At 44.6% G+C, this 12979-nt stretch overlaps 2 protein-coding genes across 8 annotated transcripts in view; one reads left to right on the top strand and one right to left on the bottom strand.

Moving 5' to 3' along the window:
- syne2b (spectrin repeat containing, nuclear envelope 2b) overlaps window positions 1-2668 on the bottom strand; it is a 101195-nt gene extending 98527 nt beyond the window's left edge. For all 7 annotated transcript variants that reach the window (XM_047154444.2, XM_047154441.2, XM_047154443.2 and 4 more), the window contains exon 1: window positions 2505-2668. The gene's annotated coding sequence lies outside the window, so the exon portion shown is untranslated. The remainder of the gene's footprint in view (window positions 1-2504) is intronic.
- A 3292-nt stretch (window positions 2669-5960) lies between these two features.
- gphb5 (glycoprotein hormone subunit beta 5) lies at window positions 5961-8809 on the top strand. Its single transcript, XM_017463490.3, has 2 exons — window positions 5961-6149; window positions 7945-8809. The coding sequence occupies exons 1-2, from the start codon at window positions 5961-5963 to the stop codon at window positions 8134-8136; spliced, it is 381 nt and encodes a 126-aa protein (XP_017318979.2). The 3' UTR covers window positions 8137-8809.
- The last annotated feature ends 4170 nt before the right edge of the window (window positions 8810-12979 follow it).

The raw sequence follows: 12979 nt of genomic DNA on the forward strand, positions 1-12979 counted from the left end.
CTGAGAAACATCCATGAAACAAGTTAGTTCCTGTCATCTCTTACATTACAGCAGCTATAAACAGCCATTTACAGCTTATAACCGTTTATTCAGAACGCCCGAGGTCGTCCGTTACTACAGAAAAGACATCGCATCGAATCAAGCTCATGAACATAAACCCGCAGAGCTACTCCGTGAGCCATGCTGTGGCAGAAAGTTGACCGACACGTTCTGACCAATCAGATTTGGGAACTCAACAGGGCTGTGGTTCAAACCGTACATCCAGCATTTCCAGTGTATTCGATCGTTGAAACTTTGAACGTAGACTCTTCATAAATAATGCTTAAATAAATATCGCACTAGCTCACAATTATCATCGTTTTTAAAAAGTCTTACAATGTTTTAATTCATTTTAGTTCATACATCGCAAGAATTCACCCCTACGGATTAGCCAGCTAGCATCACATGACCTGAGGACATATTTGCCTTTCGCTGACGGTTAACCAGAAATTACGGCGTTTCTCCACTCACCACCCGCAATTAGTTGCTGTTTACTGTTTGGAAGAAAAACGAACCATGGTTTCATCGTATCCTGTCACACACGACCTCTCGTTAAACATGTACAGAGACATCACGAAGAAAAAAAAAAAGTGCGTAAGGAAGTACGTAGCTAGTAGACTTACAGCGGTTAAATGCCAACGAAGCTAGTACGAAGACGAGCACATGACGCGTAAATCAAATCCGAATACTTTTTTTTTTTTTAATGATGTGCATAAATCGTAACTACAAACGAAACGAGTGACTCGCTAGCGTGTCTCTGCTAAATGAACATGGAGGGAAAAAGGTCAGAAATATATTTATCTGTGCTGGAAGATGAACAAGAGAGGTGACCACATTAGCAGCTGTGGCATCTAGAACATCGAGGACAGTACACAATAATCTGTCACGCACGCACACACACACACAACGATGCAGTAGTCTGACTGAAATACATTTTAATTACCTTTTAAATATCCATCGTATTAATTGTCAAAATATACGCATACTACTGGTCGCTTTTTTCCTTCTTTCTTTTCTGTTTTTTGTTGTCTTCTTGTGTCGTATACGGTACGTGTTGCACTTCACGCTGTTTGTTTTTTTACTGTTTTGAATTGATTTGTGTTTGGTTCAAGCATCTACAGAGTCTCAAAAAAAAAACAAAAAAAAAAACACTTTTGATTTACAAGTGTACAAAAATAAGAAAAAAATCTTTTATTTGTAATCTGTAAAAAAATTTTTTTTTTTAAATTATACAATTTAATATCAAATCAGCTTCTTCCTGTCAGCTTGTAATTAAATAAAAAAAATTAAAAACCGACAACATGAAGTGATCTCTCGATCTCGCTCAGAAAATCTGAAAAGTGTATTGGTTAAAACTCATCACAATATCAATATGATTTTTTACAATCAGTACAACACAATAGTACACAACACGACAAATAATTAAACATTCCGTTTTTAAACATAGATTACACAATTAACCCTTAAAAAGGCACAAGAATCTGTTTTATTTACATACTTTCAAATTCAAATAAACTACTCCACTATTATTTTTTCAATTAGGAACCTAAAGCGACATCTGGATTTCTGTAAAGCGTCTTCGCGCCAGTGTCTGTGGCTAAAAAAAACAACAAAACCTCCATACAAACAAAACTGAGCAGAATTCACAAATTAACGACAGAAGAGTAAATTTTTTCCAAACTTATTAACTCTCACACTGAATCATGAGACACCAGGGAATAAAACAAATACATAATCGATGCGATAATAACGTTCTCGGCTTTATTATATCCAACAACGGATAACTGTTCGTCTGTAAAGTATGGTTTCCTTAAAGCGACAACTCCAATGGCGATCTGTCAGATCACAAACACCTGACGCGTAGCAGAGGGCCAGAAAAAGCCACGTGACCTCTGACCCTGCAGAATGCCAGGAGAGCAAAGGCCCAAAATAGCAGCAACAGCGAGATGAGAAGAACGGGCAAACGAAAAGTCACAACATAGCAAACGTTACCTGTTCTCCAGAAATTAATACTGCACGTGATAAACACTGCGTCTGACGATAGAAAACACACACATTTATTATTATTATCGTTATTTATATTATAAGAATCGCATTGAAATATATGAAAGGTCCAATATAATTACGTTTATCGTCTTTATCATACTGTATATAAGATATACATTATGATCTAGTGCATATATAATATTATGAGTTTATTATTACTATTATTAGCAGTACTATAGATTGAGGACTTGTTTTACTCCCTGGTGTCACGTGATTCAATGTCACAGTGAACATCATAGAATCATTCAGCATAAAACTATTCAGAGCTCAAATTAAAAGTCTAAATCCAAACCAGTCCGAATTAACACCTTACAGAATAACAACAAATAAGTTTCCTGGCAAATTACTGTAAAAACTTCTTTAATTTTTAAACGCCACTCATTATAACACGACTTGTTTGTTTGTCTTAATATACTCACAGGTCGTGAAAATAAAGTCCGATTAAAGTTTCCAATTTCCAATAAACATGAACTGCAATTGCTGCTGTGCGCGTGACACCCGGCCCCCTTTTTGCCCGCAGCCGCGCGCTCACAGCGACTGACTCACTAAAAGATGAATCGATTCCATGAGAGTCGATTCGGGAAAAGAATCATTCTAAAGTTGCGCCCTGTTTTATTGAAGCCGCTTTTTGCCACTTTAATAACAATAAGTATGGAAAAATAACGACAAACATGTTTTTGAATGAATGAGTTCATCCAATAAATGATAATAAATTGATCTCGTAACGATATTTATTCAAAATTATGGTTGCAGAAGAATACACAAACATACACAATTCTAAACACAAAAGTTAGATTTAATACATCACAGCACTCAAAAGTTTCTCAAATGACAGTCTTATAATAGGTTATATTTCTGTGGTCATTATTATTATTATTATTATTATTATTATTATTATTATTATGTTCTCTATAACTGTTAGGCGTCTAAATTAATTAACAATATATTAATTTAAACTTAATTGTCGGTTGTAAGTTTTTGTTTTAGCTTTCTGCACACTCAACGTTTTTTCATTCAAAATGACACCTCATATTATTACTATAAAGCAAATGTGTGTGTGTGGGGGGGGGGGGGGGGGGGGGGTATATATTTGTTTTATTTGTGTATATTTGTACCAACAAATAATCCACTTAAACACTCAGTCCCTCGCCCGCTGTGTTTATGCTAAGCTAACTTCACAAACGAACACTATTTCGCTAAAAAAATTCTTCTCGAAACTCTTACTTACATGAGATACACGGGCAGCGTGGATAAGCAGGTGTTAATTATAAAGCTGCAGGGGTTTACCGGGTTCAACATGTTGAATTTTGTGTAAAAATTCGTTAATTCCTGTTTTATTTTTGAATTCTTTCACACCAACAAACAAACACAGGCGCGCGCGAGGAAAGAGTGAGCCGTAACTGCAAGCAGCCTCGAGAGGGCAGCGCGCGCGTGTACAGCCCTGCGCGAAAGTTTACACACCCGTCGGTTTTTGAGTGGAGAATGTCAGAGATATCTAGACCTCTTTCTTTCTTTATTACGCTTTTTTTTTTTAAATAAAACGATGGGATTTCACGAAGTTAAAAATGAAACCTCGATGTGTTCTGCAACAAGACAACAACACATAAGTGTGTTATAGAGTCAAAGGGCGGGGAATTATTCACATAATTCATTAAAAAAAAGACATCTATATAGTTTTTATATATTCATATATACAATTCGAGCTGCAAAAGTAATCAAATAAAAATGTAAATATTAATATTTGAGGTTAAAGTATATAATGATTAATAAACATCAAAACTATCGCAACTTGATTCATTTAACAGGTTTGGTTCAAAGATCCGAATCAGTAAAGTGAATCATTCGTCACTTCCGCTTTTGGGGTGGTTCGTGTTGGAGGATGAAACTCGAAGCGCTCTTTTCTAAATATAACATCAAACATTTTTAACTTGTTTGAGTTAATTTTTTTTTAAGAGTCCATGATTACAATAATAATAATAAGTGATTAATGTTGTTGAATATTAATTGTGAACCACAGTGACACATTCACAATAATGCAAAAATGTTCAGATAAAATGTAATTTTTTTTTTCTAAAACAACTCATAATTGTCCTTTACTAAGACGAATAGCCTCTTGTTTGATTTTAGACTATGCATGTTATAAATATTACATGAAAAAATACAGATGTTTTGTAAGTCCCTGGGGGAAGGGAGGATGCTTGTGAAAGAAACAAAAGAAAGTGATGTACATGCTAAGTTTTGCACTCAGTGTAAATTACTATAACGACCGGAGATATTTAGTGATTTCATGTGTTGGTGCAAGTCCTGCTTCAGGACTCCTGTTTGTTTCAAATTCCAGATGCGTTATATCACACGAACAGCAAATTCATCCAGTCCAGTGCTAATTCAGTTTGACTTTAACGACGCCTCTTGGTAATTCTAAGACTGACAGAGATATTAATTTAGCCGGATATGTCTTAGCTCGTCTGAGTCCTGAGGTAGGATAATAAAATTGGTACCAATATCTCTGTCTCCGAGCGTGTCTCACTCTGTGTAGACGGACGGATGGATCAAAGTATACGACGACGTCTCTTCATTTTTCATGCTGTTAACTCAGAACACAAATTGGGTTTCTTTTTCCTGTTCACTAAGCCAACGGGCGAGGCCCCAGTACCTGAGACAGACGCCAGTAATAATGCCAAAGGGGAGGATTAATCCACAATCCCCCACTCACACACACGCACATACATCTAATTGCTTGGAAACACATTACACCATGATGTAATGCCATTGATGAGACTGAGACAGCCCTTGTTATAGTTTGGACGTGAATATTAGTCTCATTTTATATAAATTGCAGCTCTGTCAGGTTTCTGAGTCAGATGCAGTCATCTAAAGCGAGTGTAGACAGCTTAAAATATCCACGAGAAGCCGAGCAGATTGATCAGAAGAAAAGCGAGTGTCAACTTTCATCCAGGACTTCATTGGCCTTCGTAAGATTTCAAACTCCACGGTAAGAAGATGATCTTTATTTCTCAACTTAAATCATCTGTAATGCCAAAGTACATATTTAGGAAATAATGCACAATCGGGCATGCTGTTATAGGAAAACAATCAACGACGGGATGAAGTGTCTGATCCTGAAGTGTGAAATTATTCCTCGTATACAACAGCAATTTGCCGACTCTAACAGATCGTTTTTTATCCCTTTATAGTTATGTTTAAAGTTGTGGAATATCCATGAAACAAGTTAGTCCCTGTTCTTACTTGCGTTATAGCAGCTATAAACAGTCGTTCCTTCACCAGCCTTGTCTCTTGAAGTTGATAAGACAAAAAAATAATAATTCAGCTCGTCAGATTACAGAGAAACCGCAAGGCGTAAACTCCCCTGTCCTGAAAACTGACACTGGAGACTCCTTCCATAAATGTCTCCTTACAGAAACCTTCAGCATACCACACTTTTCTTCACTACTTGTTTAATCATACATCCATTCGTTTCCTATACCGCTTATCCTACAGGGTCGAGGGGAACCGGGAGCTGGTCCTAGGGAGCATGGGGCACAAGGCGAGGTACACATCCGTCACACAATCACACACATTCACACGCCAATCAGCCTACCGTGCACGTCTTTGGACTGGGGGAGGAAACCGGAGTACCCGGAGGAAACCCCCGCAGCACGGGGAGAACACGTAAACTCCGCACACACAGGGCAGCGGTGGGAATCGAACCGCTGAATTTTTTTTTGTTCAATTGCTAAATCTGTAACAATTTAGTGTGTACACTTGTCATGTGACAAGTTTGTGCTTTATCTGACTTCATGCAGTGAAATTAACACCACATATTCTCTCTCTCTCTCCCTGTGTGTGTGTGTGTGTGTGTTTACAGGCTCTCTGCCATGTCTCTAAGCTGTGCCGTGGTGTGTGTTTTGTTGTGTTTTTCTCACTCGAGTCACGCGCCTGCTGTGAATCTCCAGCGTTTTATCGGCTGTGCTGTCAGAGAGTTCACCTTCCTGGCCCAGAAACCAGGATGTGGGAGACTGCAGATCATCACCGACGCCTGCTGGGGGCGCTGTGAGACCTGGGAGGTGAGAAACCACACACACAGTTATAGGATAGACCTGACATAACCTCAGTAATGTGAGTTTCCAATTTCCTAATCATGTCCTAATAGTACACACGGTTAGTTAAACAATCTTAAATCTATTTCATATTTTTGACCTGATGATGATCTGAAGCGCAGGATCGCAGGATCGCAGGATAGCGGACTTGTCCTCCGGATCCATCATTAAAACGGCACATTATCACAAGGGCACCGTTATATAATTCCGCACTCTTGTAGAAAACCATTAAGCGTGTCTAGAATCGGTTCCTCGTCACCCGTTAAGCTATTAGGAACGTTTATATGGTTTAATTAACACCAAATACCATCAATACAAAACCCCCAGAGACCGGGAGAACCCTGTTATGACTTCCGGATCACTTCTATCTCGACTATTTGCATGTATCGGATCATAATAAAAGCCGGGACTCATCTAAACATCTGGATATTTCAGAAACACACTACTTCAATTGCTTTATTTATTCACGCCCTTTCACAAGAATAATTCCAGGGTTGTGCGTTAATATTTTCATCGCGTAATTCGTGGTTGTCGCGATACATAAATCAGCTCTCAAAGAAATCTCAAAGCATATATTTGCGTATCTGCCTACGGTACTTATCTAGTGTAAGATTCACCATGAAAGGTGCAGATTAGTGTACCGTATTTAACGCATCAGTGCTGGGTCGACTGAAGCTGAAGTGTAATTTACACTCGCATCCGAGCAAAGGAAGAAAAAGCCCCGTCTTCGAATCGTCCATCGCTTCTGAATCACCGACCGCGATCGTAATTTCACGAGATCGCGATTAAAAGTTTTTCCTTTAAAAAACTTAAAAAAAAAAAAAAAAAAAAAAAAAAAAAAAAAGTCTAACTCAGTTAGCGGTGGAGCTATTTTCATCTATATAAATATTCCCGGAAAATTTTTACTCGGTAAAGTTAACAAGCCGTGGAAATTCTGATCCAGACCTCCTCATACGTAATGTTCTCACATCTCAGAGAGCGCAGTAATTACCTTTAAATGACTGCGTTAACTGAAGAGATTACTCGGAAACGGTAAGCCACGTTCTTCGTTAAAGTGACCGGTACTGGAATAAGAGAAACAGCACATGTGTATAAAGTGCCAGTATTGGAAGTCTGTAAGGCACAGAGCCATCCTTAATCGCAATTTGGTGTACTCGTGCGTGTTATTGTGCTTTCCAAGAAGTGAAGTGCCCCCCATTTCTCAAACACTACAGCCCTATTCAGACCGGGTTAGTTTCACTGTAGAACCTGGTGTATCTCTGGAACTGTAGCTTCACCCAAATCCGTCATGTCAGGATGGTTTGCAAAGATGACGTCATCTTTTACCTACTATTAAGCAAACTGTATAATAATAATAATAATAATAATAATAATAATAATATAGAGTGTATCGCACCTGAATTGGCGCATTGACAAAGATTCAGTTACATTCTGTGGGAAAAGAGGTTCTGTTTTCCATCGTCTCTCGCCAAAACCAAACCAAACCAACACCAAGGCCGACGCCACGTCGAGTTTACAACGCGGGACGATAAGACCCAAACGACGCTAGCATTAGAGACGCGACATATTCAGGGATGTTAAAGTTATTGAGTTCCTAGGACAGGTACGGGCTACGGGACATGTTTACGGTCACGTGACGTTCTACGGTCGCGTGGCTGCTCGGACAACGCAGTCCGATCGTCTGATTCAGCTCAGACGATCGGACTGCGTTGCCCGAGCAGTCACGCGACCGTAGTTCCACCTCTCGTGTCTGTCTCTGTAGAAACCGATCCTGGACCCGCCCTTCATCGAGTCCCGTCAGCGAGTGTGCACTTACAACCAGACCCGATTCATCACCGTGCAGCTGCCCAACTGCTCGGCCGGCGTGGATCCGTACTACACCTACCCCGTGGCCCTGAGGTGTGAGTGTGGCGTGTGTGTGACCAGCACCACCGAGTGTATCACCTCCGTCTGAGACAGACAGCCAGGAGACTCGCGTTCCGTCTCTCTTTTCCATCTTTCCGTACCTGCTAAACCAGCGACGTGAATGAAAATATATCATTATGATTGAAAGTGAATCATCATGGTGCTGTGTGTTGATGAGAGAGAGAGAGAGAGAGAGAGAGAGAGAGAGAGAGAGAGAGAGAGCGATAGAGAGCGATCCCATCGAGTCTATCATCAAATACTTTACTAGACAACATTACAGGCAGGATGTATTAAAGGTGCGGTATGTCATATTTAAAAGTATTTCAAGACCTGTAACAGTCTTCCCATTTTAAAGACACCTTAGCGAGTGTGTGATTAACGAAATTAGATTTCAATGCATCGTTCTAGATACTTCATTATAGGCTTCTGTTTACATCCTTGACGTTCTGGCCCTGAAATTAGCTTCACCTCCGACCAGAGCAAGCAAAGGCACAAGCTGTATGTAGTGCGAACCGAGCAGACCAGATCAGCTGGAGCGATCGTGAAGGCTGCTCAATGTCTCCTTCAAAGTTGCAGTTCTCCTCGCAGGCACTAGAGGGCTCAAAAATAATTACAAACAGCTCCTTTAATACATTTTGTATCATGTACTGCTATCAAAATGGCAGAAATCCAGACCTAAAACTTGCACTAATGGAAAGCTTTAAAACTATTAAAACATTTTGACCCCCAAGTTTATGTTACTTTATTTGCAGTGCTTTTCGGTGTTTGTGTCAAAATTCGTATAAGACATTAAATAAATGCTTTTTGTTTGCTCACGTCTAGAGTCATGAGCATGAAACAATACACACACACACACACACACACACACACAAGCAGTTGAAAGACCAAATATAAAAGCGTGTTTTTGTAGCAAATCTAAAAATAACAGTGTTTTCTCGCCTGATGTTGAGAGAGGTAATGAGTGATATTAGTGAGAAAGAAGAGAATAATGCGCATTAGACAGAAGCTGGTGTTTAATTACGTACTTAAATAAAGCACGAGAGCTGGCGAGCTCACGCAGTGACACAGAAACGCAGCCAGTGCTTCATCTCCTCGTGCTTTAGGTGAAAAATATCACTGATCAAATCACTCATGACAGTGCTGTCTCCTTAGGCAAGCAAGCTCGAGTTTATTTTTTGCATGCGCACACACACACACACACACACACACACACACACACACACGAAAAGATCTGTCAAGAAAAATAAAACAAGAGCCATGAAAAGAATCAGCTTTGAGCCATTTTGATCACTATTTTTCACACACTCACTGCCATTTTAACTGCTCGTCCGCTCGCTCACTCGTTCACTTATTCGCTCGTTCATCAGTTCATACGCCTGCGTAACTCGCTCGCTCGCTCGCTCAGCAGTTTCTTCCCTCACCGGGCCGAACTCTCACTACGTCACTTATTCCGTCATTCACTCGCTCACTCAACTATATATCCACTCATACATCCCCCTCGACTCACTCACTCCTTCACCCATTCCGTCACTTATACTTCCGCTTGTTCACCAACTCATCCACTCACTCACTCACTCACTCACCCTCTCACTCACTCACTCACCCTCTCACTCACTCACCCTCTCACTCGCCCTCTCACTCGCCCTCTCACTCACTCACTCACTCACCCTCTCACTCACCCTCTCACTCGCCCTCTCACTCGCCCTCTCACTCACCCTCTCACTCGCCCTCTCACTCACTCACTCGCCCTCTCACTCACTCACTCACCCTCTCACTCACTCACTCGCCCTCTCACTCACTCACTCGCCCTCTCACTCACTCACTCACCCTCTCACTCGCCCTCTCACTCGCCCTCTCACTCACTCACCCTCTCACTCACCCTCTCACTCACCCTCTCACTCACCCTCTCACTCACTCACCCTCTCACTCGCCCTCTCACTCACTCACTCACCCTCTCACTCGCCCTCTCACTCGCCCTCTCACTCACTCACTCGCCCTCTCACTCGCCCTCTCACTCGCCCTCTCACTCACTCACTCACCCTCTCACTCGCCCTCTCACTCGCCCTCTCACTCACTCACTCACCCTCTCACTCGCCCTCTCACTCGCCCTCTCACTCACTCACTCACTCACCCTCTCACTCACCCTCTCACTCGCCCTCTCACTCGCCCTCTCACTCGCCCTCTCACTCACTCACTCACTCACCCTCTCACTCACCCTCTCACTCGCCCTCTCACTCGCCCTCTCACTCACTCACTCACCCTCTCACTCGCCCTCTCACTCACTCACTCACTCACCCTCTCACTCGCCCTCTCACTCGCCCTCTCACTCACCGTCTCACTCACTCACCCTCTCACTCGCCCTCTCACTCACCCTCTCACTCACCGTCTCACTCACTCACCCTCTCACTCGCCCTCTCACTCACTCACTCACTCACCCTCTCACTCGCGCTCTCACTCGCCCTCTCACTCACCGTCTCACTCACTCACCCTCTCACTCGCCCTCTCACTCACCGTCTCACTCACTCACCCTCTCACTCGCCCTCTCACTCACCGTCTCACTCACTCACCCTCTCACTCACCGTCTCACTCACTCACCCTCTCACTCGCCCTCTCACTCACCCTCTCACTCACCGTCTCACTCACTCACCCTCTCACTCGCCCTCTCACTCACTCACTCACTCACCCTCTCACTCGCCCTCTCACTCACCGTCTCACTCACTCACCCTCTCACTCACCCTCTCACTCGCCCTCTCACTCGCCCTCTCACTCACTCACTCACTCACCCTCTCACTCACCCTCTCACTCGCCCTCTCACTCGCCCTCTCACTCACTCACTCACCCTCTCACTCGCCCTCTCACTCACTCACTCACTCACCCTCTCACTCGCCCTCTCACTCGCCCTCTCACTCACCGTCTCACTCACTCACCCTCTCACTCGCCCTCTCACTCGCCCTCTCACTCACCGTCTCACTCACTCACCCTCTCACTCGCCCTCTCACTCACCGTCTCACTCACTCACCCTCTCACTCACCCTCTCACTCGCCCTCTCACTCGCCCTCTCACTCACCCTCTCACTCACCCTCTCACTCGCCCTCTCACTCGCCCTCTCACTCACTCACTCACTCACCCTCTCACTCACCCTCTCACTCGCCCTCTCACTCGCCCTCTCACTCACTCACTCACCCTCTCACTCGCCCTCTCACTCACTCACTCACTCACCCTCTCACTCGCCCTCTCACTCGCCCTCTCACTCACCGTCTCACTCACTCACCCTCTCACTCGCCCTCTCACTCGCCCTCTCACTCACCGTCTCACTCACTCACCCTCTCACTCGCCCTCTCACTCACCCTCTCACTCACCGTCTCACTCACTCACCCTCTCACTCGCCCTCTCACTCACCGTCTCACTCACCGTCTCACTCACTCACCCTCTCACTCACCCTCTCACTCACCGTCTCACTCACTCACCCTCTCACTCGCCCTCTCACTCACTCACTCACTCACCCTCTCACTCGCCCTCTCACTCACCGTCTCACTCACTCACCCTCTCACTCGCCCTCTCACTCACTCACTCACTCACCCTCTCACTCGCGCTCTCACTCGCCCTCTCACTCACCGTCTCACTCACTCACCCTCTCACTCGCCCTCTCACTCACCGTCTCACTCACTCACCCTCTCACTCGCCCTCTCACTCACCCTCTCACTCACCGTCTCACTCACTCACCCTCTCACTCGCCCTCTCACTCACCCTCTCACTCACCGTCTCACTCACTCACCCTCTCACTCGCCCTCTCACTCACTCACTCACTCACTGTCTCACTCACTCACCCTCTCACTCACCGTCTCACTCACTCACCCTCTCACTCACCCTCTCACTCGCCCTCTCACTCACTGTCTCACTCACTCACCCTCTCACTCACCCTCTCACTCGCCCTCTCACTCACCGTCTCACTCACTCACCCTCTCACTCGCCCTCTCACTCACCGTCTCACTCTCAATCGCCCTCTCAATCGCCCTCTCACTCGCCCTCTCACTCGCATACTTGCCACTTCATTCACTCAATTATTCACCCATTCAGTCTCCTATATGTGGACACACTCATTTATTTCCTTACTAATTCATTGATTCACTCACCCAATCATACCCCCACACTTTAACCCCCTCATTCACCCCTCCCTCCCTCCCTCGCTCCCTCCCTCAGTCACTCACTCATACCCCCACACTTTAACCCCCTCATTCATTCACCCCTCCCTCCCTCCCTCCCTCCCTCAGTCACTCACTCATACCCCCACACTTTAACCCCCTCATTCATTCACTCCTCCCTCCCTCCCTCCCTCACTCACTCACACCCCCACACTTTAACCCCCTCATTCATTCACCCCTCCCTCCCTCCCTCCCTCAGTCACTCACACCCCCACACTTTAACCCCCTCATTCATTCACTCCTCCCTCCCTCCCTCCCTCAGTCACTCACTCATACCCCCACACTTTAACCCCCTCATTCATTCACCCCTCCCTCCCTCCCTCCCTCAGTCACTCACACCCCCACACTTTAACCCCCTCATTCATTCACTCCTCCCTCCCTCCCTCCCTCAGTCACTCACACCCCCACACTTTAACCCCCTCATTCATTCACCCCTCCCTCCCTCCCTCCCTCAGTCACTCATACCCCCACACTTTAACCCCCTCATTCATTCACTCCTCCCTCCCTCCCTCCCTCCCTCCCTCACTCATACCCCCACACTTTAACCCCCTCATTCATTCACTCCTCCCTCCCTCCCTCCCTCACTCACACCCCCACACTTTAACCCCCTCATTCATTCACCCCTCCCTCCCTCCCTCCCTCAGTCACTCACACCCCCACACTTTAACCCCCTCATTCATTCACTCCTCC

The sequence above is a fragment of the Ictalurus punctatus genome, chromosome 3 (genome assembly GCF_001660625.3).
Source record: "Ictalurus punctatus breed USDA103 chromosome 3, Coco_2.0, whole genome shotgun sequence".
NCBI lineage: Eukaryota > Metazoa > Chordata > Actinopteri > Siluriformes > Ictaluridae > Ictalurus > Ictalurus punctatus.